General features: G+C 48.6%; 2 protein-coding genes across 2 annotated transcripts in view; one reads left to right on the top strand and one right to left on the bottom strand.

Annotated features, from left to right (window-relative positions):
* Nucleotides 1-409, bottom strand: part of FBH1 (F-box DNA helicase 1) — a 39,524-nt gene extending 39,115 nt beyond the window's left edge. Inside the window, exon 1 of the mRNA XM_032797501.2 lies at nucleotides 294-409. Within this exon, the coding sequence (XP_032653392.1) occupies nucleotide 294 (1 nt within the window). The 5' untranslated portion in view covers nucleotides 295-409. The remainder of the gene's footprint in view (nucleotides 1-293) is intronic.
* A 165-nt stretch (nucleotides 410-574) lies between these two features.
* ANKRD16 (ankyrin repeat domain 16) lies at nucleotides 575-24,387 on the top strand. Its single transcript, XM_075061908.1, has 8 exons — nucleotides 575-728; nucleotides 1,159-1,880; nucleotides 2,432-2,785; nucleotides 8,227-8,537; nucleotides 10,522-10,574; nucleotides 19,037-19,198; nucleotides 22,055-22,133; nucleotides 24,188-24,387. Coding segments are annotated over exons 2-8 (1,122 nt in total). The 5' UTR covers nucleotides 575-728; nucleotides 1,159-1,878; the 3' UTR covers nucleotides 24,349-24,387.
* The last annotated feature ends 457 nt before the right edge of the window (nucleotides 24,388-24,844 follow it).

Consider the following 24,844-nt stretch of genomic DNA (forward strand, 5'->3'; position numbering starts at 1 on the left):
ACCACCCCCACAGCTCCCATTGATCACAAACTGGGGCCAACGGGAGCTGCAGGGTGGGTGCCTGCAGGTGGCGCAGCGCGTAGAGACGCATGGCCATGCCTCAGCATAGGAGCCGGAGGGAGGACATGCGGCTGCTTCCAGGAGCTGCTTGAGGTAAGCGCTTCCCGGTTCCCATACCTCGACCCTCCCTTATGCCCCAATCCCCTGCCTCAGCCCCAGTACAGACCCCGCCCCCGGCCCTAGCCCCGCCCCCGGACAGTGTCCGAGCCCCGCCCGAGCCGAAGCAGCCTCACTCTGTCCCGCCGGCGTTCGGAGCCTGCCGGGGCAGCTCGGCTTCCCGACTCCAAAATGCTGCTCGCGTAACCAGCCTGGCTTCCCGGGACCCCGCTCCCGGCCTCCGCCCGACTGACTCCGCCGCGCGCCAATCAGAGAGCGCGGGCGCAGCGCCCATCCAATGAGACCCGTTCCGGCTCAGTGAGGGGCGGGACGCGGCCAAGGGACGGGTGAAAACGTTCCCAGAGTTTGTTTACTTCACCCCCCGCCCCCGTGTCCAGTTTAACCTTCGCGAGGGGCCGTCACGCTGGGGCTGCCGGTAACATCAACAGCCCCGCCCGCAGGTCACACGCTGTGATGTCATCGCAACGTTACGCTGGCGTCATTCGCAGTTGTGACGTCACGCTGATGTAACGTGGTGGTGTCGGGCTGCTCCATGGAGACCTCACGCTGGGGTGATGTCACCCTGCAGCGGGGACGGGGAGTGTCGCCGTGGCAAAGCCCCGGGGATGTGGGCCCTGTGTCACGGTGGGGCTGCCGGGAGCGGGGACGATTGTGGCCCCAAAACGTCTGTGTAAATAACGCCTCCCCGGCGGGTGGGGCCCGGGTCACACCGTGTGCCAGGGCCCAAACGTCTCTCGATGGGCCTGCTGCCCCGCTCAGACAGGCCCCCCCAGCGTTCGGGGGGCATTCTGGCCGGACGGGGCAATACAGGGCAATGGGCGAAGGTCTGGAGCCGGGAAGCGATGCCCTCTCTCTCCTGCCACCGCCGTACATTGCTGGGGGGCGTTAGGCTTTCGTCGGACGCGGCCAGCAGTGGCCATTGGGGGAAGCCAGGTGCCAGACTAGACCAGCCGGTAACAATAATACCTCACTCTTTTCCAGCCCGTCTCACCAGTAGATCTCCCGGCGCTTTACAAAGGAGCTTGGGATCCCCATTTTACAGATGCGGAAGCCAAGGAACAGATTAGTGAAGTGACTTGCCCAGCATCACCCATCTGGCTACCAGTAAGGCAAGGGACTTGAACTAAGGGCTCCAAAGTCCACAGTTGCTAGGGTGACCATATTTCCCAAAGAGAAAATGGGACACCCTGAGCTGCTTGCCCAAGGGCCTCATCCAAGCCCCACTCAATGCTGTTGTCCATTGCTGGAACCCTGCGGGTCCCCCCTCAGGAGGCTGTTGCCGGAACCCTGCCAGCCCTCTCCCCTGCGTGCTGGAACTCCCCGGCCCTCTCACCTCCTCTATGAGGGGCTGGCATCTCTTCCCACCCCCTATGTTCCATCGCACAAAAAAGGGGGGATTTGTTCCATTTGCTCTTGCCAACTGATGAAGTTGGCAAGAGCAAACAGGTCAAATGCCTCCTTATGAGTAAAAAAAAAGTCGGGAGGACCAGGTCAGGGCTTAAAAAAGGGACTATCCTGGCCAGAATGGGACATATGGGTCCCCTACCAGTTGCAGCCTTACCCACTAGCCTAAAATAAAGCATCAGGGCAAACACTGTTTGTCCACAAGAAGAAGACAGCTTGTGTAAGGGGAAGGAATTCAGTGCAGCACAGCCCTGGAGCAGCAGCTATAGAAGCCGTCAGTGGACTCTGGTGTATCTGATGTGAGCCTTTACTCATTTTAATGTGACACATGCAAGTAGCTTGGGTCTTTTTCATTTTTGTCTAGCTGATCCCACAAGCTTTTTTAGCGTTGTTAAGATGATAATTTTACAGCTGACTGTTGAAAATCCTGGCATTAAATAATAACTGCTGTCTTTATGCATAAGATCCAATACTGACTTATTTACTGCATCTTCAGTTCAGGTATGGGAGGGAGCATTTTTATTTATAAAAGCTGTTTTTATGACACCGATTGTAAGAATTTCTTATCCACTTAAGTTTCCCTGCACACTTAGGAACCTCCACTTGCTCACAAACATACACTGTCTCTCGATATTTTCCTGTGGACATTTTAAGCCGATGATGTCAGATTCAGAGACTTGCCACCTTTGATTCATTGGGTGGGAGACACCTTTGTTTTGGATTTATATTAAGACTGTTTTTATGATAATAGATTTTCCAATTAGCCTTTAAAATGGCATCACTAATTTTATTTTGAAATCCCCCTGCCCCAAACCTGCTTGTTGTGCGTTTGTTTGTTTTAATGTCTTAGGAGCCACAGTTCCTCTATGGCTGAAGCAGAAAATCAGAAACAACTTCTCAGGCTGATTCAAGAAGGCAGGCTAGACCTTTTCAAAAAGGAGTTGCAGAGAGACGAGGAAATGAGCAAGGAAGTGAGGCGGAAACACTATGGGAAATCTGGGGACACTTTATTGCACTATGCAGCCAGGCACGGTCACCTGAATGTTTTGACCCATTTAGTAGAAGCCTTGGAAATGGACATCGAGATGTTTAATAATGACTACAAAAGGCCCCTCCATGAAGCGGCTTCCATGGGTCACAGAGACTGTGTGTTGTATCTGCTGGATAAAGGTGCAACAATTGACTGCTTGAAAAAGGCAGACTGGTAAGTGACTGGCTTGTTTCACTGTAGGATCTGGCTAGTGTTTGAAATGTGTTTGTGGGGGTGGGGGGGGAGAAAGCATTGTCTAATAGTTGGCGCATAGTCCAGGAATCATAATCTAATGCAGATCTCCCACTGACTCACTGAATGACCCCAGTCAAATCACTAATCTTCTTTTGCTCGTTTTTCTGCCTTTAAAATCTAGGGTGCCCAGATAAAAGGATGAGTGAATGAGAAATTCATGGGCAGATAATAATACCTACTTCTGAGTGGTATAGTGAGCCTTAATTAACTGATATTTGGAAAGCACTTACAATGGCTAGCACAATGGGGACCTGATAAAGCAAATAACAATACGGTAATTCAAATAATAATTATATTTTCAGATGAAAATTGCTATATAAATGTAAAGTATTATTGCAAGGGAATGAAGCTGCATTATTCACCAAGGTGGTGGAGGGACAGGATTTCCATCACATGAGGCAGCAAAGAATTCTCAGTTAATATTTAAAGTTGAAATTAGAGCATGAATAGGAGGCACTAACCTAATCCTTATCAATATAAATCCCTTAGTCAGTTTAGTACTCCTGACATGGACATAATAAGTGTGAGCAGGGGAAGAAGATCCTTGTCTCACATAGCAAATCCAGATGTGCTGATACCTTTATATTCCCATGGCATCTTTCATTCCTACAAATTCCAAAAGCAACAATACATACTTGTTTTCCCAGTCTCTGGCCCTGGAATGCAGTTGCATTGGGATTGAAGATGCATACCAATCTGTGGCCTTATATATTGCATAGTTTAGCAAAGAGAAGATTAAATCTCTACCTATTTGAGAATACATCGTGCTTTCTAGTATCAGAGGGGTAGCCGTGTTAGTCTGGATCTGTAAAAGCAGCAAAGAGTCCTGTGGCACCTTATAGACTAACAAACATATTGGAGCATGAGCTTTCGTGGGTGAATACCCACTTCATCGGATGCAAGTGGGTATTCACCCATGAAAGCTCATGCTCCAATACGTCTGTTAGTCTATAAGGTGCCACAGGACTCTTTACTGATCGTGCTTTCTGTAAATGTCAGAGTTTTGTCCCATCTATGCTAGCCGTTAAATTGTTAAATAATTGCTAATATCAGGTTAGTGCGGTAAAAAGATAAATGTAAGAAGTAGTATGGGAAAACTTTCTGAAAGTGAGATCTAGTGTTCACTTTATTTATTTACCCAATTACTAAACTCTCTGGGTGCACAGATACTATTCATGCAGTGCATGACAAAATTGGGGAACAGGGAAAAGATTCACCCTTAACAGAAATGTACATCCACTCACCCTATGCCCCAGTTTAAAACCAGAGACCTGATCTACACTTAAAACTTATACTGCGTAGCCGTGTTGGTCATGGTTGTGGAAAAACAACATTCCTTGTGACATAGCTATGCTAAAATGGTCAGCGGAGATGCAGTTATGCCAAAAGAAGAGTGCATCTGTCAGTATTGTTAATGTTGTTTGAGGAGGGGCTGTTCCTACACCAGCAGAATTCCTGTTTTGGTCAGGGTACATTGCATCTACAGTAGGGGCAATACCAGCATAGGCTCTGTAGTGTAGATATAACCTGAGAAAAGAGCTTAGACTCTTCATGCTGTGAAAATGGTGGAGGCCTCTTTGTTTGGGACATTGAAAACAAGGCTAGACAAAGTTCTTCAGTTTGCATTGTGAGGAACAATACAATACTGTCAGGAAGATGGAGCAGGTGATGTCTTTTTCCGTCTCTAACTTGTGGTTCTGTACCTACCACTGGACACCACATGCAGCAAGGGGTATGGAAATCAGTGGAGGATTTTCAAGATTTTACTCTAAGGGATTTTTTTCCCTCCTTTTTGTTATACATTATGATTTATTATGCACTCATTGTTTAACAACAATGCTGTTTGGCCTGTATTTGGTCCAAAGTTACTTACTTCACTGAAGCCAACGTCACGTTGTAGTCCCTTAAACTGGCATGTAGGCTGACTAAACAGGTCAGTGAAGGAGCAGCTCAGGGTGACTGTTTGGCAGCAGCCCAGCCAGCCAAGCGGCAGTCTTCTGCTGCAAATTGCATGCAGTCTGGAGTAATCAGTCTTCCATGGAAGGAGCTGGGTAATGCAATGGTCTTGCCAGGAGTAAGGCACAGACCATGTATGACTATACATTATGCCCCCTGAGATGCCAGACTGCTTGTAGCATCTGTTAAAATAAAGACACCATGTGTCACTCCCTAATGGCATCAAAGAGGAGGTGAGATTGTAAAATGAAAGAGAAAAATTCTAAGGATGGAGAGAGAGAGACAGCCTCCAGGGTCTCTGCCCTAGATTGGATTGAAGAAATCTCCCAAGAATAAATAGGTTATAATCCCATCCTGGGAATAAAGGGAGAGAATTTAGTGGAGTGTTGTTCAGACTTGTCAATTCTTCATTATATTAGTGTTTATATGGTCCAGTTAGACTGAATTTAACATTGAGCTGAATGTGGTGCTGCCTGGTAGGGATGGCACCTTTGCTGCTGCTGCTGTTTTTCTGGAGACGTGTTAGTGCAGCAGACGATTAGTTTAGGTTGTAAACTGCTTGGAGACAGGGACCGAGTCTTCTGATCTGCTGAGGGCACATGAGAATGCTCAAAAAGTACACACTGCAAAGGTGAAAGAAATACTAGGAGATTGCAAATATAGGTCCTGACCCTGTAATCACTAGGCATGCTTGCATGTGAGTAGTGCCATTGAAGTCAATGGGATTACTAACATGTGTAAAGTTAAATATGTGCATAAATGAGTGCAAGAGTCAGATGCTAGTCAGGTGGTGCCCAAAGTGTGTCCTGCTACTCAAATGTGGACTGTGGCAGCAGGGTGAAGCCACAGCTGATCAAATGTAGTTTATTGCAGTTAAATTAAAAAATGGGTGATACCATCAAATATTCTTACAGTTGTATGCACTTATTTTACCTACATATAAAAGGAGGGTCTTGTGGTTAGGACGTCAGACTGGGTGTCAAGCTAGGTGGGTTCTGTTCCTGACTCTGCCAGACTTGCTATGGCCTTCAGCAAATCACACTGTATCTCAGTTACCCCATCTGTTAAATGAGGATAATAATTCTTTACTTCTCTACTGGACATAAGAGTGATCGTTAATGCTTATGAGGAATGCTGAGATTCTCAGATGGAGGGGTCACAATATTAAGTACAGGTAGTCATTACTTTTATTATATAGACCGGTTGGGGGTGGTCCTCAAGGCCTTAGGAAGATGCCAATGCGATCCACAGTCTTATCAAGTTTTCACACCACAATGTAACAAGAACAGTCTTGAATGTGTTAAAAAAAGATTGTATGAAGCATCACGCTTGTGCTGATTGCCCCGCCTAAGTCTCTCACTGTGAGGCTAGCGCATATTGACTTGGAAAAGGGGTTTGTCCAATTTGTGATTTGTTATCTACAGTCATACAGCGGTGAGCTGGAGCCAGTTCCCACCGGTTTGCAGGAACTGGTTGTTAAATTTAGAAGCCCTTTTAGAATCGGTTGTCCCACGCGGGACAACTGGTTCTAAAAGGGCTTTTAAATTTAACAACCCGTAAAGCTCCAGCAGCTCCCTGTCCCCCCCCGGCCCCAGCTCACCTCTGCCTCCTCCCCTGAACGCGGGAAGCCTGGGAGCGCTGAGAAGGGCCCCGACAAGCCTGACGCCATCCCCCCAGGGACCCTGCCCCAGTCCACCCCCCTCCCTTTCCTGACTGCCCATCTGCCACCCCCAGCCATCCCTCCTTACATCCTGAGCCCCAGAACCCTCCCGCCATTCAATCCCCTCCCTCTGACCATCCAACCCTATCACAAGACCCCTAATCCACCCCCCCGACGCCCCTTCCCTCTTCACAACACCCCGCTCCCTGGCCCGCCCCTAACGCACGTCCTGGACCTGAGCTCGAGGGGGCTGTCCCCAGACCTGAGTTGCTCACGGGTGCTAGCTGGGGCTCGCCGGACTCCAGGGCTGGGAGCCATTACGCGCTCGGTCCGGCCAAGGTCAGGGGCGGACGAGCGGAGCGCTGGCGACTGGCCAGCACCGGGACCAGAGTGGGGCCTGGGGCACGCCACCTGGCTGGACCGAAACCAGGCGGGAAGGTCGCCCAGCCAGGCGCCGTGCTAGGGGCCGGTGGCAGAGGTGTGGCCCAAGTCGCGGAGCCGGAGCGGGCCGCGCACACAGGCGGGACGAAGCTCGGTCGGGGCTGGGGTGCATCTCCTGGCCTGGGGCCAGGGACGGTGGGCCGCACTGCCCCTCCTCCGGAGCCCATCCTCGCTCCGCCCTCACGGTCGGGGGTTGGATGGGGCAGGAGTCCCCTGGGGCGGGGGGGGGACGACCCCCCTCGTGGGGTGAGGAGGAGGGAACCGGTTGTTAATTTTTTGGCAGCTCATCACTGCAGTCATACCTGTCGATGCCAATGAAGGGAATGGGACAGTAGGGGGTAAAAATACTGATCTGACCAGCTGCAGCTACAACAGAAAATCTCAAGTAGATACTGCCTTTCTTTTCTGTTATTTTAGTGGAAAACAAGAGCGTGTTGTTATGCCAATGTGCACATAAATTGATTGGTTACTTGTGATGAGAAGATTTTCCAGTGTCACCCTTTGGCTCTTTCTCTGGTTATTCTGCTGTAGCAATGTTTAAACTGGTTTAAACTCACTTGGGCCCAAGTGGTACAGCCAGCCAGGGAGCACAGTGAACAAACTAACTGAGAAAATGGTGTTCTAAAATCTGTCGTGAGTTCATATCCTGCACTTGTATAGGGATGTTGATGATCAGCCAAACCATCCACATATGGCATTAGGGATAGAATCCCGGACTTTGGCTTCAAAAGCACCTCGATCGCTTGAACCAAAGGAGATCTCCCCCAGCTTGTAGTGGCTTTAGTAGGTCATCTATCCTGTCTGTAGGCTGACTGCAAGAGGATAAGATGATAACAACGTGTTCCCTGGGTCCATAGTTCTAGTCCACACTGGCTGGCCAAACTGTCATAGAATCACAGGCCAGATGGGGAAACACTAGCTCAACCAGTCTGGCCTGCTGTATGTCACAGGCCACGAACACCATCCTATACCCTCAAACTATACCCAACAACTGAAATGAGACCAAAATATTGCAGCCCACAAGAGACTAGACTGTTTCGTGCCGTAGGCAGAGAACAGGAGGAACCTGCTGGAGGCCCCTGCAAATGCCAGGGAAATGATTGAATGAAGTATACCCAGATAATCCTGGCAAGTGACCTGCACCCACACGCTGTGCTAGAACCCTCTTTGGCCGCCACCAACCTTAAATCTTGCTGAAGACTCAGTTGTTACAGCAGTAGGGTCTGGCTCGTAAGGGGCTTGCTGTGGAGCAGCTGGTGGTATGAGGATGCACTGTGTGTTTATTCTTCCTTCTCTTTTCAAGGACTCCTCTCATGATGGCTTGCACCAGGAAGAATGTGCAGGTGATTAAAGATCTCATTGAGCATGGAGCAAACCCATTGTTAAAGAACAAAGATGGCTGGAATTGCTTCCATATAGCAAGTCGGGAGGGTGATCCCCAGATCATCGAGTACTTGCTCACTGTGTCTCCAAGCAGCTGGAACACAGAAAGCAAAATCAAGAGAACTCCTCTGCACACGGCAGGTATGGACCCTACTTCTAATGGCCCCAGAAGAGTTTGTGTCATTCAGGGATTAGAAGCGCATAAGGCTATAATTTTTATCACTTGCAGTTGCCCCTAAAAGAGCAGTTTTGATCTGTGCCTGTGTGAAGGGTGAAAATGTATTCCTGCTAGGGGTATGAATAATCAGTGTTGAGGCTGTTACTAAACTGGGAGCATACTTGGATTAGCATGCAGGCCTGATTCTCCGCTGCCTTGAATGTTATATACACGTTTTATATGTTATATACACTTTTACACCTGTGCAAAGTGTGTCTGATATTCTAACAACTTTAGTCATGTGCATGGTAGGGAGTGGGGTCTAGTGATCGGATCCTTGTTCTCTCAGTGTCTCTTAACAGGTCGGTGCCTCAGTTTAATAGTTTGTGAGTGGGGATAATACTTAGCAGGCCTCACATGAATACTTTGAGGATTAATTAACTAAGTGCCTCAAAATTTTATTAACACAGAGTTAAGATTGCCTGGCTGTGTCTTGTCCTCTTCCAGAACATTGAGTTCAGCTACACTCAAACCTCTGAAAACCAAGAAATGAACAGTTAAGATTCACATCCATCATACACTCCACACCAGAACCTTAATTCTGCCCCTTACTTGAGCTGGCAATAACCCTGGGAATGGGTTCAGCGTAAGAGTGGTACTGCTCATAGCTCTCCCCTACTCAGCATCTGGACCTTAGAGTTCAGAAAATAAGATTGCTAGCATGAAAACTCCAAGCTTAATTACCAGCTTAGATCTGAGATCCTGCCACCAGACAGGAATTTCAGTGCCTGCCTCACTCTGGTCTCCCCAAAACACTTCCCTGGGGGACCCAAGACTCAGATGCCCCTGAGTCTACAACAAAGGGAAATAACCACTATCCTCTCCCTCTTTACGCTCTCTCCGGCTTCCCTCCCTGGTTGGCCCTGGAAGATTACTGTACTTAACTCCTTGAATTACAAAACAGAGAGGACAAGTTCACCTTCCGGCCCCCTCCTCTAAGCTTTCCCTCCACATTCCCTGTGAGTCTGCACGGCTCCAATCCCCTGAGGCCCCACTAGGAAAAACCACACAGGTCTTAAAAAGAAGCGCTTATATAAAAAGAAAAGAAAAAGACATAAAAATGGTCTCTGTATCAAGATGACAATATAAGGGTATTGCCTTAAAGAAAAATGAATAAACAACCTTATCCAAAAAGAAATATCATTTAAAAACATTCAGCAAACTACACACATGTAAATACAAAAACAATACAATATAAGCCTATATTGTCTTTATACCTGTACTCTACAACTGGAAACAGAAGATTAGAAAGGCCTGAAGGTAGAGAGGATCCTCTCTCAGCAGCAGAGAGAGCCCTAGAAACAGAACAAAAGAAACACACACCCAAAACTTCCTCACCTGAGCTTTGAAAAAAATCGCGGTTTACCTGATTGGTCCTCTGGTCAGTGTGTTGGTTCCCTTGTTAACGCCTTTACAGTACAAGAGCAACACTTCAACCCCTTAGCTATTCGTCTTATCGACAGGTGCAAAACTTAAACAACAGTGAAGGAATGCGGCATGCTCCCTCTCTTCTGGCAACTCTCACAGTCAACCCTTCTTTGGAAGATGCTAGATATCAACAAAGTATTAGGTGCACAAGCGCTTCTGAACTGCTATGCTTCTACTGACATATGTTATATAGAAGGTCAGACTCGTTAATAGTCCCACTGGCCCTAAAATGTTTGAGTCTATAATAATAGAATATGAGGATAGGACGTTAAGAGACTGTGCCATCGATTGTTGTGTTGTGTTCCATAGATTGGAATTCCTGCCATTTAATGTGCAAGGGCTGCAAGCCGCATTCACTATGTGAAGTTTGTGCTGGATGATAGATGGACCAGTTAGAATAGCTTGGCAGAGCTGTGACTGCATATGAGAGGGCCACATGTACCTTCCAGTATCAAGAATGTCGATTTCAGTGGCTGAGCCCTGTAGGCTGTGTCAGCGCAGTATCATGAATATCAAGGTTGGCAAGGGACCTCAGGAGCGTCATTTAATCCAACCACCTGCTTAAAGCAGGGACCAATCCCTACTTACTAATCATCCAGCCAGGCTTCGTCAAAGCTCTGACCGTAAAAAATCTCTAAGGAAGGAGATTCCACCACCTCCTAGGAACCCATTCCAGTGTCCACCACCCTCCTAATGGAAAAGTTTTCCTGAATATCCAACCTAAACTCCGCCCCCACTGTACTTGAGACTATACTCCTTGTTTCTGCATCTAGTACCACTGAGAACAGTCTAGATCCATCCTCTTTTGAAACCCCTTTCAGGTAGTTAAAAGCAGCTATCAAATCCCCCCTCGTTCTTCTCTTCTGCAGACTAAACAATCCAGTTGCCTCAGCCTCTCCTCATAAGTCATGTACTCCAGCCCCTAATAATTGTTGTTGCCCTCCGCTGGGACTCTTTCCAATTTTCCACATTTCTTGTAGTGTAGGGCCCCAAACTGGACACAGTACTCTAGATGAGGCCTTTGCCAATGTCGAATAGAGGGGAATGATCACGTCCCTCGATCTGCAGTACATAGGGGTCTTCTTGCTGTGGGGACTGTCGGCAGGGTGGTGGTCTCTGGGGCTTAGGGAGGGGCGAGTGAAGGCCATGTATCAGAAGGAATCCTCAAGGCAAGGGTAAAGGGATGGTCACATTTATCAAGTCTAGGGTTGTCTGTGGGGAGTGGCTCTGTGTTTGATTGTGGGCCCAGGGGTAGTATAGGTAGCTCCAGTTTGTGACACCTGATCTAAACCTGAGTTTTGCTTAAGCGAAGAGAAAGTGTTAGTTAGACGTTGTCCAACAGTGCTCAAGTGCTCTGTTCTCAGAGTGCTAGTGTGTGCTGTGGATGTACTGGATCATCACTCAAGGAGGGCAGACAGAGCTAAGGTTGCCTTGTGGGGGTGGCATCCACCTTCTGTACTTCCTGGATTTCTGAAGTTTGTTTGCGTTTCTTTAACTCTTCATTTCCTGGCTTTCAGAGGTTTCAATGCAGCTGAACTAAATATTGTTGAATCTCACAAGGCACCACTGGGTGACCATAACTCTACTCCTTGCCACCCCATGCCCCTGGTAAGCTTGGAGGGGGCATGGGGAGGTGGGAAGATGGTGTGGCTGTCAAGAGTGCACATACCAACTGGAGGCAGGAGAAGTGGGGGCAGGAGAATGGAAATGCAGATCTAGGCCTGATGTAGAGGAATGAGCTCTCATGTCCTTCTGCAGCATAACAGACCCAGGTGTGAAATGGCCCATTCATCTCAATGAGATGTCAGCTGAATGAGACCACCCCATAGGAGATGAAATCAGCCTGTTACAACAGCTCTTTACCCTGGTTTCAGCGCTGTGTTGGAGGCATGCTTCGAGCCTGCCTGTCCTCAGCTCCCAACCACAATCTCAGTGCTGTGTGTAGTGCCATGTACAGAGTACACCTGTTCTCAGCGCCGCATGCCAGTCTCTGCATTATGTGCCTGTTCCATGCACCGAACATGCCTGTTCCTAGTTCCCCATCCTGGTCTCAGCACTGTGGGGGCCTGTTTTGAATGGGGGACAGAAATACGGTGTGTGGATGTGGACAGGTTGGGGAGGGGACACATCCCCTATTGTATAGTTCTGGACCCTCTTCCTTCCCTCCCTACACTCCCCTGCACTGCTCTGACCTTTCTTTACCCCTCGACGCAGCAGCGCTGGGGGAAGGGTGAGCCTCCAGCCCCTTCCCTGCTGCTGGAGGCAGCATGGGGAAATGGGATGCTCTGCCCCCTCTAGATCTCAGCTCACATTGGGGGGCAGAGAGAGTGGCTCTGCCCCTCCCCCCCCCCGAAAGAAGCAGGGCCCTGTAGATACTGGTTCACACCTGGGGGTGCCCAGCTCTCCCCAGAGCTGAGGGTTGCTGCTGCCCCAAGCCCCCCTCCCATTTGTGTGAGGTGCATTCCCATTTGGCACCCAGCTGTCGTCCTGAGAAATGTGGGTGTGAATAGGAGACATCGCATACCTACCACCACCCTGCTCAGCCAGGACAAGAGTAACGCCTAGATACCGAATTAGCGATCAGGATTATGCTGGGCCCTGAAGACACACGTAACACAAAGATGGTCCCCGCCCCAAAGAGTTTGCAATTTGAGTATAAGACAAGACAGTGGGTGGGTACCACAAAAGACAGGGAGCATAGTGTGACTGGTCAGTGCTATGAACCGTGGCCAAAACACACCAGCTCCATTGTTCGACTGTTGCTATTACAGGGTTGCCAACTTCCACAATTTTATCATGACCCTAGTGATTTTGGGGGTGAAAACACGGCAAAGGGCGCCAACTCGCGAATTATTCAAAATGGCCACCATCTCCTATAATTGTCAGTGGGGCTGAGCTTTGAAGCCAGCAAGACAGCCGCTCTTTCCCTACAGTCTGTCTGCATGTGGAAGGAGGCTACCCTTAATAAAGTTGGCTGCCGCTTCCCACTGTTTGCAATGAGATTGAAGCCGTGCCCACAGGCAGAATGGCTGCCACAGTATGGCCAGAGGGCTGGATAGAACAAAGGGACTGTGAGAAGCAGCAGAGACTAGGGTGACCAGATGTCCTGATTTTATAGGGACGGTCCTGATTTTGGAGGCTTTTTCTTATATAGGCTCCTGTTACACCCCACCCCCATCCTGATTTCTCACACTTACTGTCTGGTCACCCTAGCAGAGACACTGTGAAGGGTGGGCAAGGAGAGTGATGAGGAGCAGGGGGCAGATTTAGGGGTTGCAGATGAATGGGATGCAGGGAAAGGCTGAGAAGGGAGTTGCAGGCAGGTGGGAGGTGCAGGAGGAAGGCTGCAGAGAGTGCAGAGGAGTGGGAGGAGCAAAGGCACATGGGGGGCAGGAGGGAGGCTGAGTGGAGTGGAGAGAACAGTGATGGGGCAGGAGATGGAGGGGATTTAGAGGCAGCTCCCCAGCTTGGCGATGATGATGGAGATGGAAAAGGGAAGTCCTGTTCCAGCAGCCAAGGGAAGGCAGTGCTGCCACCTCTCGCAAACTGATCATGTTACAGGATTTGGGTGCCTGCAGGAGAAACTTTTGCAGTGACATGAGAAACTCTGCTGATCTTATGATTTTCAGGGCTCTGGGCAATGGGGCAGAGCTCGGTGAGGGACCTTGGGGCTAAGACAGAGACCTGCCCCACCACTAGCTTGGCTTCACGCAAAAGCAGGAGAGAGCCCTAGGGGCAAGCGGGAGGTTGGGAATGGGACCTCAGGGAAGTCACTGCTGGGTCTCAGGTAGAGAGGTCCCGGGTAGCAGGAGGCAGGAAGTGCTGACCTGCTGATCTGACAGAACAGTAATAGGAAAGGATGCAGTTCCCCTGTCTTAGGGGATAGCAGAAAGACTCCATCCAGCAGCCAGGGAGAGGTGTGCATTGTGGGAGCATTAGAGGAGTATTCAACCCAAAATTGCATCTCACTATTGACAGAGGAATAAAAACCGAGATGAAAGTTAAAGAGACAAATCTCATGATTTTTCAAATGTTGTGATTTTTGAGGTCGGTCTGACTCATGATTTGATTCTTGATGAATGCTGTATTCAACTAGACTATCACTAGTTTGCAATTAGCTGAGAGCCTTCACCATCTGGCTTGAGAACCCGAATACATTATTGTGGTTGTCCTCCTTAATCAAAATGGTAAATAACTTGATTTCTACAGCGTGTTGTTTAAGAAGTGCAACCTACAAAGTAGAAAATTAGAGTTCTCCCCCATTTTGCTGCAATATCATAGAATCAGAGAATTAATACATGTAGTAAGAAGGCCAGAAGAGATTTTATATTGCATATCAGATCTTGTACCTTTGGGTTTTTCCTTCAGGATCTCGAAGCCTGGAATGTGCTAAGGGCATGTTCCTAGCAGCCTGTCTCAGCTCCCAATGGTCAGTGTGGTGTACCAAACGTGTCCAGGAATATCTAAGGAGCAAAACCTGAGTAATGAGAAAGTGAAAGACATTTCCAGATTGTTTAAACTCTGTTCGTTGCGTGCCTAATCTTGTTACACTCTTTACTTAAAGTCACAAAAAGGGAGAAAAATCTGTTTAGGATTCAAACACGCACCCAACTTCAGTTCAGGCAAACGAAGCTTCCTCTCACTTTTCCATTTTGCTGGAGAGTCCTTGGAGGACTAGAGGCAGTTGGATCCCTATACTCTCTAACGATATAAATAACACAACAGTAAAGGTTGTAATTAAAACTTCGCTCTTCATCATCACCCAGGGCAAGACCAACTTATTCCTTTCTAGGGGAGGAAAAGAACACATGATTCCATCCACTTCTCTCTCATCACACTAGCATGCACGCTGTTTTGGAACGTAGTGAAAGCACTTCTACGGTAATGCTTCCTTCCTATTTTTTAGGAAATTTAACCACCCACAACACACTCTCCTTCTCCTTCCCCCTCCCAGCCCCTCCCTTCCTTACAGCACACGGTTGCTTTGACGAAACAGACACCGAGAACATCTGTCCATTAGAAATCCCAGCTGCCCATGTGACTAACCTATCAATTCCTCTCCGTTTCACAGCTGAATTCTGGTGATTTCCGTTATTTACTCTCTGGATGCCACTCGAATCCTCACTGTGACAAAGCCCAATTACATAACCAGGCTGGGTCCTTGCGACAAGAGAGAACGATCTGGCTTTGTCCCTGGTTCATTCCTCTGGGTTTGATTAGAGCCAGCTTACTGGCATTTGCCTACACAGTGAGGAGCCCACATTGCCACAAGTGCAGGGTTACCCGTGAGATGAGGGCACCACCTCTTCTTGGCTTGCGCGCCAGGGTAGCTGTATTGTCTGACTTGGGCTTCACAGATCCTCGCCGCAGAGAGGTGCTGTGAAGCTGCATTGAATCATTCTGGCCACATCTCCTTCCGCCACGCCGCCCACTGTTGAAGCTGCACTGGGAGAAGGAGGGCTGTACCATCTCCATTCACAGTCTTCTCCAGGATCAACTCACACTCCCCCAGCCCCACCAAACCCTGGTTACTATGGCATGGTGATGACATAAATGTCATTGAGCGATCTCAGTTTTGACTGTCTTTACTCGTTGATTCCATGTCATAGGCATGAGAGTCTGTCGGTACAGGTCCTCTGGGATTTGGCTCGCAAGAATAGTGATGTATGTAGCGCATGTTTGGGGGGCAATTCATCCCTTTGCTCCTATGGCCTGGGCCTACTTATTCTCCAAGAATGGTCTGTTTGGAGACGTAAATGTGATGTAAGTGGCGCATAAGCTTTGCCCTCAGCTGAAAATACTGCGGGAATGATCCACACAAGCTCCTGCCCCAAAGAGCTCAGGCGCACGCTAAAGGCAACATGCCGCACCCCATGATGATACACACTACAGGACAAAGAGAGAGGAGCATTGATCATTTTAGCTGGAAGTGCCGCACGTCCAGATCTAAAGCGTTTCCGGTCAAATACAGTGAGACCTCAGCTGCCGTGCACTGCTCTAAAACAACACAAAAGCAGCCGAGGCACACAGTCTCAAGCAGTGTTACTAGTGATCTTTCCACGGTTCCCATTGAACCTGACAGCGAACAATGCGGAGTGACTCCCTTTATGGATGCCGATACGAAGGGCACATCGACATACCCAGCTGCTTCTAGAAGCAGCAGTATGTGAAAACACACTGCCTTTTCTCCAGGTTCTGAACAAAAACGCCACTCAGCAAGAGAACAAGTATTAGCTCTTGTACTTGTTATGGGGAATTCGAGGACTCAGCAGGCTCCCACTAAAGCAAGAAGGACTGAGTAAAAGTGAGTGGTGTGGCTAAGATGGTGAGTCCACTAAAGCCAGAACATTTGGCCCACGACCCCACTGGTGAGCTGCTGCCAGTTAGCACAGTGGCTCAAGAGGCTACTCGTGAAGCATAGAAGGGCCGTCACAGCCTGAGGACAATACTTAGGCCCATAGACTAGGCCCAGATTCCCCAATAATAAGCACTACATAAACGACACGATTTCAGTAGAGCTAGGTGCCTCAGTACATCTGTGAAATCTTGGGCCTTAACTTACCTCTTCGAAATGAATGGTATAATATTGCTACGTACAGATCATCAATAAAAACTCCCGTGACATAGGGCAAGTCTCATCAGTTACAGAGGGGAACTGAGGCACAGAGTTGGCGTAAAGCGACTTACTTGCCCACGCTAAGAAAGGAGCGGCATCAAAGCCGAGACTTAAACCCAGGGCATTCCTGCTCCTCTTTTAGCTTGCTGCTAGACCATACAAGTAGAGTTTCTTTTGGCAGTAGATTTGAACTCCTTTCCTGCTGTGGTTTTAGTGAGTCCCATATCTGTCAAACAGCTGTAGCGCCTAGTATTTCCTTCCCAATACCTTGATCTTTAAACATTGGTGGGCATTTTAACTGACAGAATGCTCAGGCTCACCTCCCGGCCTGAGCCCGCTTGGAGTAGCCGTGCCATCCCTGTGTCCTCCCTCCCTCGCAGTCCGCGCGCTGCAAGCGACGCGTTGGAGGCAGGGTTGTGCGCTATTGCGGCACATGTCTGGCTAGGCTGGTTGGTGTGTGGGTCCAGACATGCTGCTCTGAGAGGCATGTAAGGGTGGCAGCGGGGGTTGAATAAGGGTTGGCTAGTGGACTATAACAGGGGGGTGGTGGATGAGGGGGCAGAGGTTTGCGGGCGGTCAGGGGAACAGGGAATGGACGTGGTGGTTGGATAAGCAGGGAATCCTGGGGAGGCGAGTCAGGGAGGGCGGTGCTAGGGGCGGCGGCAGGTCAGGGGACTGGCAACAGGGGGGCTGGATAGGAAATGAGGTCCCAGGGGGTGGGTAAGGTGGGCGGGGTCCCAGGATGGGGTGTGTAGGGACAGGAGGGCGGGTTGGATGGGGTCAGGAGTCTGAGGGGGGCCAGGTCAGGGGCGGGAGTGGGAGAAGGATCGGTATGGGCGTGGAGGCCGGCTGATTTGGGGAGCCTTCCCTACCTGGCCCTCCCTACAGTTTTACAACCTCAATGTGAGCCTCAGGCCAAAAAGTTTGCCCACCCCTGTTCTAAAAGGATCATAGGGATGTTGTTAGATCCATTTGTATATTCAGAATAACAAACACTTCATTACTTATGTCCTGTTGTCAACATAGACTATGAAACCCTCAAAGAATATTAAAAAATCGAATTCATTTCTCACGGTTTGTGAGGTTGGTTTACATTTGCATTTCTCCCTGCATGGACGATGGGAAGAGGCTGTTCATTTTCTAGACAGTTTCATTCCTGGTCTTCGCGCGCTAGCTTGGTTGCTCCAGCGTTTGGATGGCAAATGCTAAACAGGCAGTACTGCCAACTTCAAGTTTTCAAAAATCAAGCGTCAGGCCCTCAAAATCAGAAAATTGGCTTAAGAACCATCAGATTTTTTTTTAAAAGTTGTCAGGAATTAAGGTCTGCAGCTGAGCCTGGGACCAGCTGGCTCTGCCTCCCTAGTGAGCAACTGAGGACTTGCAGCTGAAGCACAGGTGGCTTGCAGCAGAATCACTTGATTAGCCAGACAGCCCAATTGGCTGGAGGAACCAAGAGATGGGCTCTGAAGCCCAGCAGCAGCATTAGGCCAATGGCTGCTCAGTGCACGTGTCTGCAAGCTGTGATTGCTTCTGTGCCAGCCCTGCTCTAGTCCTTGACTCTGACTTCTAGTTCTTGATGCCACTGCTCCCACCACTAGGCCTGACTGCTGCTGCTCCAGCCACTGGGCCTAACCACACACATCCTGGTCCGTGACAGTATTTTGCATTCTTTTTATTTGCCTTCTGGTCTTCACTATTTTCTATGCTTACCATCAAAGCTAAAAACGTACTTGTGTTTTCAGTGAAAGCTGTTCACCTGACTCCAGAAGCTGGGGTTTTAAGAAAAATACTAAATATAGGCACAAGACTTGCTATAAAATTGTGAGACCTGGCAGCATCGAAAAGGGGAATGTGTGTCTTAAACTGGTTCAACTGAAGTTTAATGTAAAGAAATAATGGAACAGAATGATTTTGATTCACATGCCTGAAGGCCCGCATGAGAATTGGGGCTCCTTGTACAAACACATTTGCAAATCCAAATGTGACTTGACGATGTCCCTTTACATGTTGGGACCAGATTCCATTGATTTGCTAGATGTTTATCAAAATGTCAGCAAACTGTGCAATGATGAGCTTGTTGTAGCTCGACAGCTGTGTTGCATGCATTTGGAAAGACAATGGGCCTGTACTGGTTTTATAAAGGTGTAGCTTCACTGATGTCAGGAAAGTTTCTCCTGATTTACACCAGTGGAAAGGAAAGGAGAACTGGGCCCAGAAGCCTTTGCTAATCATTTGGTAAATGAGCTTGGTAAATGAGCTGATGCAACTGTACACACACAGGTTTTATACCAGCATTACGGAATCCTGCTGGACTAGGGTGAGTAATTTTTTTTTGATGGCCGAGTAAAATATCCTGTATTTCCATTATTGTCATTGTCATGGCCGGACACGTCGTTTGTATACAAGTTGGCAATCAGTTCATGGCAATTTGGCAAAGCTGTTCATGGCTCCTTGTTTCCCACCTGCTAGGCTTGTTATACAGCTGCAGATGCAGTAGGTGCTCAGCCGTTGCACCAGGCGGCAGTCACGGCCCAGGACGAAGCCATCCGGTTCCTTGTCTCTGATCTCGGTGCCAATGTCAATGAGAGAGCAACGTCAGTCCAACTCACGGCGCTACATTACGCAGCCAAGGTCTGTCTCCTTTTGATTGCTCCCTACGCTGTAAGCTGACAACCCATCATCTCTCTTATGGCATATGTCAGCATGGTCTTTGCCCTGAGTGCCATGAAGACTGGCTGTTAGCACTTTGCAGAATGGTACAACTTCTGCCCTGGACGGCAGGAGAAACCTCCCTTTGGGGAAGCTAGCCCCCTGGCCAGCCCAAGCTGCCTCAGGCCGCCAGCCAGCCCAAACCCTGAGCTCCAGGCCACTGGCTGGAGCTGAATCCCCACTGGCTTCAGGGGAGAGGGGGAATGAGAGTGAGGCCTCAGGACAGAGCATGGGCGGGGCTACGGCCTTCAAAACCTTCTGCCCATGACTTCTGCCATATACAGGAGTTGCCCCACCAATCTGTTGTCTGCAGGGGTCTGTACTGATGTCTGCTAGCTGAAGGGAGCCAATGGGAGCAGTAGGTACCTAGCACCTCTCAAGAGCAGGAGTCAGCAGGGCTGACCTTTGGCATGTATGTTTGCTTTAGGTTCCCCTTGGTCGTGGACTGATTCAGCAGTTTAATTTGCCAACTCACCAGTAGTTGGAGTGGAGATGGAAGTAACCCAGGGTTTGAATTTCCTTCTTATCCTCTTCCTGCCTCCGTAGCAGTTTGGGACTCTGCACTAGCAAGTTATTAGTGCAACTATCAATTTCAGACCGTAGCACTGTACCCTACTGAAACAGCCAATACAGTAGTAAGAGGGGAAGCCCTTTATGCTAATAGGTTGGGCTGGATTCTAGCCAGACCCTGGGCAGGTGTACAAGGTCTGAGAGGGGAAAAGGAGCTTCCCACACTCCCATTTGTGCCCCTTGCACAGGGGCTGTCTTGAATTCCAATAAAGGACTAGAATGTCTTCTCCTTCCTACTACACCTCTGTGCCCCTAGGGGATGAAAAGGGGGAAGGAGGGCCGGGGTGTGGATGGACTATGGCTCTTTGCCCACCCTCACTGCATCGACCAGCAGTGCTGGCTGAACACAGAGGATTGGTCATACTGTACTAAGAGTGGTGGCATTGTTGCTTCACCAGTGTGTTCTACCCAGGAGCCCGGAGGCTGTCATCTGGAATCCCTCCTGGGGGCTCAGAAAGTACAGCCCCGCTGCATCCCTTTTATTATTATGTGTGTTTGCAGCAGCCCCCAGGATGTTCTGAGTGCTTTCTAGCCACACAAAGAGGGATGGTCCCTGCCTGGAGGAGCTCATAGTCTCAGGAACTCAAGCATGCAGCTTTGAGGACACAGTCTAGATAGTTTATCCTTCATTTACAAATGCAACAATGGCACTTACCAAGACGAGTAACATTATTCTCCTCTATCCCATCCCATCACATCCATGGCAGGAGGTCTTTCTCACAGCTCATCTGCCTTATTCACTGAGAAATTATGTTGAAAGCCCTCTTGGCTGCCAGCATGTGTTTGTGGGAGGTGAATGTAAATGTGCTTTGGAAAAGATCCCAGCTCTGCCATGGCAAACAGCTACACCGTCTGATCTGCAAAAACATTTGATGGTTTTTTCTTCCTCTCTGAGAATCAGTGTCTCTTGCACTGTGCAGCATAATTTGCTTTAGGGTTGTTGGGTTTTTTTGCATTTATAAATACATTAAAATCAAATTATGCTTTCAACTCAATTTGCTGCTAAGATCATTGTAGCTAAGCCATCTGCTAGCTCACGACTTTTATTGCTGTCAGCGTGTGCATGCAGTAATGCATTGGGTGCTGTGAACAGGGGGAATAGAAAGGGATGGGAGATGCAAATACAGGCTATCCACATTCTTGCTGCAGAACCAAGCCTAATTAACAGGGGTGAGGAAGAAACAGCCAGATCAGATGCATTATTTAGGGGAAATGTGAGGGTTATATTTTCCTCTAAAGCATCCAAAATTGGCTACAGCTAGAGAGAAGATCCAGGACCCGATGGATCATTAGTCCATGTCACTGAGGCAATCTCTCTGTGTTCTTCTAAGATTCTACAAATATCATAGAAATCCTTTGGAAAATGCCAGTGCCCTATGGGCTAATGCAAATAGATAGCAAATCCAGCTCAGTTGGAAGCTATTAATAAGACATAGGTCTCTGATCTAAAACGCACACACGCATTGGTGGCAATCCTAGACTTCTGTAGTAATCAGACCAGATTTTTAGTATGGGAGAAAACGGTTTCCTAATGAAGCCTAATCCTTTTAACAAATCATCATCTGCCAGTGTTTGTATTGTTAACAGTAAATCAGGATTCTAGGGCTGACTGGCCAGCAGATGATAAAAGCAATTTGATTCAGGCCTGGTCTACAGTTCAAATTTAGGTTGGCATAGCTATGGCACTAAGGGGTATGAAAAATCCATAGACCTGAGCACCATAGCAATGCTGCTAGGTTAATGGAAGAAGGATACCATATATCTAGCTACCATTGCTCGTGGAGGTAATGTTCCTACAGCGACAGAAAAGCCCTTTCTGTCACCATAGGCTGTGTCTGTACTATGGGGTTGTGCAGCTGTAGTTAGGGTAGAGTGTCCAGACAGCAAATGTGAAAAATCAGGACAGAGGGTGGGGAGTAATAGGAGACTATATAAGAAAAAGACCCAAAAATCAGGACTGTCCCTATAAAAACGGGACATCTGGTCACCCTAAGTTATCTGTAGCTCTCCACAGGTTTGCCAGTTTGCTTATGGTGGTGCTCATTGGCCATATAGCTCATTGGTCATATAATCTTCTAAACATTGCTTTACAGAGGAATTTTTCTATTCCCACTCCTGTAGGTTATATTAGGCTCGCAAATGAAAGATGTAAAGGGCTGGTTCTGCTTAACAATAATTCAACAGATGTGTTTGTGCTTAAAAATGCAGGAAGGACATACAAGTACCGTCCAAACGCTGTTGTCCCTCGGTGCTGATCTACATGCTAAAGATGGGAAAAGTCGATCTGGTAAGGCCCTCTGGTAGGTTGGTGGTTGTTGTTTCTAGAGCATCAGTACTGCAGAGGGCAATTTAAAAACAGGTAAGAAGACAGGATCCCTGCCCCTGAAAGATAACAGCACAGTGTGTTTAATGCCTAATCTGCAACCAGTGCCAGACGTATGACTTGTAAATGAATAGTAAGTGGAATTTGGATGCAAAGCTAGTCACCGTAGTAATTGCATTGAGCTGGCAGTGTCCTGATCTGTGCACAATAATAAATGAGTCACCTTTCGGATTAGTGTTTCTAAAAATGAAATGGTTTTCAACGCAGCCAAAACTGGCAACTCAGGGCTTCTCCAGAGTGATCAGGTTGGTCTAAATACTTGTCTTTAGAATCATCATGAACAGTCCCCTAATCAGCCAGTCAATCAGTCAGTCTCTTTCTCTCTCCCACAGACGCTCTCTCCCAGGCTACACATAGATCAGGTGTGTTCAGACTGTTACACTCACCTGCCCCGGTTACAGTGCAAGCGGTTCTGGCCACCTGTACAGCAGCATTTTTTCCTCCATGACCTTGAGTCAGCCACTCTTGTTCATCCACCCTTTACACCTTACTGTATTAGTATCAGCGCGTTCTGGCTTAATCTGGACCTCAATCCCACACTGCATCAGCTGGTTGTGCTAGTGACAGAGGATTGTGGGTGTCTGTCATGTATTTTGGGGTATCCTCCTGTACAGAGAGATGTGAGGTGCTGAATGTCTCTTGCAAGATGCTGAACATCCTCAACTCCCAGTTGATTTGAGAGCAAGTGGAAGGCTCTTGGCACTGTGCAGAAGGCCCTTGGCGTCTAGCAGGATTGGGCCAAGAAAGAAGGCAGGCAGACTGGCCAACCTAGCTATCCAGACATAGTGCAGACAGGATTTCCTTCCAGTACAACAGCCATGCTAGAAATCAGTTACAGCCTGGTCAACACGCTGCAGGCTTGCTACTCTGCAAGACTGACACATGATCAGAGCCGTCCCTTGGTTACAGCGAATTGGGGTGACTGCTCCGGGCCCTGTGCTTTGGGGGGCCCCGTGCTTCAATGTGCATGTGGGGGGGCACGAGGCCAGTCCAGGGAGATGAGGTTAGGGGTGCGTGGGGGTTAATTGGGGGCCTAGTGCCGGCAGCAGGGTTGGGCCCACACTCACCAGCAGGAAGTGCACGTTGTATTTATTTTTCTTGCTTGGCCACTGTTGCACCGGCCGCCAGCGTCCTAACGCTGCCCATCCACTGCTCTTCCGCCCTGGAACCCTTCCTTTTCTGGGACCCCCAAGCACAGGGGGCCCCCTCACCCCTAGCACAGGTGTCACCCTATGACTCTCCATCGTCCCTTGTCACCCAGCACTGGTGTCCTCTCCCCACACCAGATTTCACCTGTATAAAAAATGTTAAGGGGCTGATTTGCCCCAGGCCCCATAAACCCCTCCCCCCAACACACACACGTTACGTTGCATGGTTAGGGACTGTGTGCCAGATCTGCAATTGATTCTACCTCTGCATAGCTTCACTGAAATCAATGGGGCATCTAGCCATCAATGTACACCGGAGCTGATCCTGTGTGTTCTATTCCAGCCCCCACCCACAGTACAAATCTTTTCTTTCCTTGCCAAGACTCATAGAACCACATTCTCTAGGTTGCTGGGGCCACTCTCCTGTTACTGTGACAGCCCTTGATTGAAGGATCTTGGATTGTCATTCTTGCTAGTGATATTGTACAGTGATTAGGTGGATGGTGCTTTATTTGAACGTGGCAGCTCCTTACTGTGCAAAACAAACGGAAACATTCTTACTTAATTTCCCACCGCGGTTATCTGTCTCCATAATGGACACAGCAGTGCAGTTTCAAGGCCCACCGCTGCAGAATGCAGGGCACTGATTGCATGGGATAATTGAAAAAGAAATTAAAGTCATTGTTCACTCATGGCCAGTTTTTCCTGGATTAATTCCCTTTCCTGGGGGTCTGACATTTGCATTGCATATGAAATACAAATCCCTGTTTGCAGATTTCATTTCCATGTCACTGTCCTGTCTCCTTACAGCCCTGCACATGGCCTGTGCGGGCCAGCACGCAGCCTGTGTGTGGCTTCTCCTGCAGGCTGGATTGCAGGACTCCCCGGACGACACTGGAACATTTGCACAGCAGCTTGCCAAGAAACCGGACGTCCTACAGCTTTTCAAGGGAATAAATGTTAGCACATAAAACTGATGGAGGAGAGAATAAAAGTTTGTTTTCGGCATCGCTGTTTTGCATTGTGCCAGTTAGAACTATTAACAAAGGGCCAAATCCTGAGGGCCTCACTCAGGCAAAGACAATGGGAGTTGTGCTGAGTAAGGACTGAGTACAAGAACTCATTGGAAATATATTAGGAATAAAGCTACATCCGAATGGATCTTATTAAATAGATTTTGACCCAAGGGTATAATGGGGATAATACACTCCATAGGATGGGACTTACAGACACTTGTATAGTGCTCCATCATCATAGGATCTCTGCCAATCCCCGCACCAGCTATTTGGTTGCTGGGTTGGTTCACACACACTTAGGCCTGGCCTACACTAGGAAATTAGGTCAAGATAACTGTCACTCAGGGGTTTGAAAAATCCACATCCCTGAGCAACACCGTTAAACCAACCTAACCCCTGGTGTAGCCAGCACTCCCACTGACCTAGCTACTGTCTCTTGGGGAGGTGGAGT

The sequence above is a fragment of the Chelonoidis abingdonii genome, chromosome 1 (genome assembly GCF_003597395.2).
Source record: "Chelonoidis abingdonii isolate Lonesome George chromosome 1, CheloAbing_2.0, whole genome shotgun sequence".
NCBI classification, from domain to species: Eukaryota; Metazoa; Chordata; order Testudines; family Testudinidae; genus Chelonoidis; species Chelonoidis abingdonii.

Coding starts and splice junctions, on each gene's coding strand:
- ANKRD16 (XM_075061908.1), top strand. Junction 10,575..19,036: donor GCTTCGTCAAAGCTCTGACC/GTAAAAAATCTC, acceptor CCCACCTGCTAG/GCTTGTTATACAGCTGCAGA. Junction 22,134..24,187: donor AGATGGGAAAAGTCGATCTG/GTAAGGCCCTCT, acceptor GTCTCCTTACAG/CCCTGCACATGGCCTGTGCG.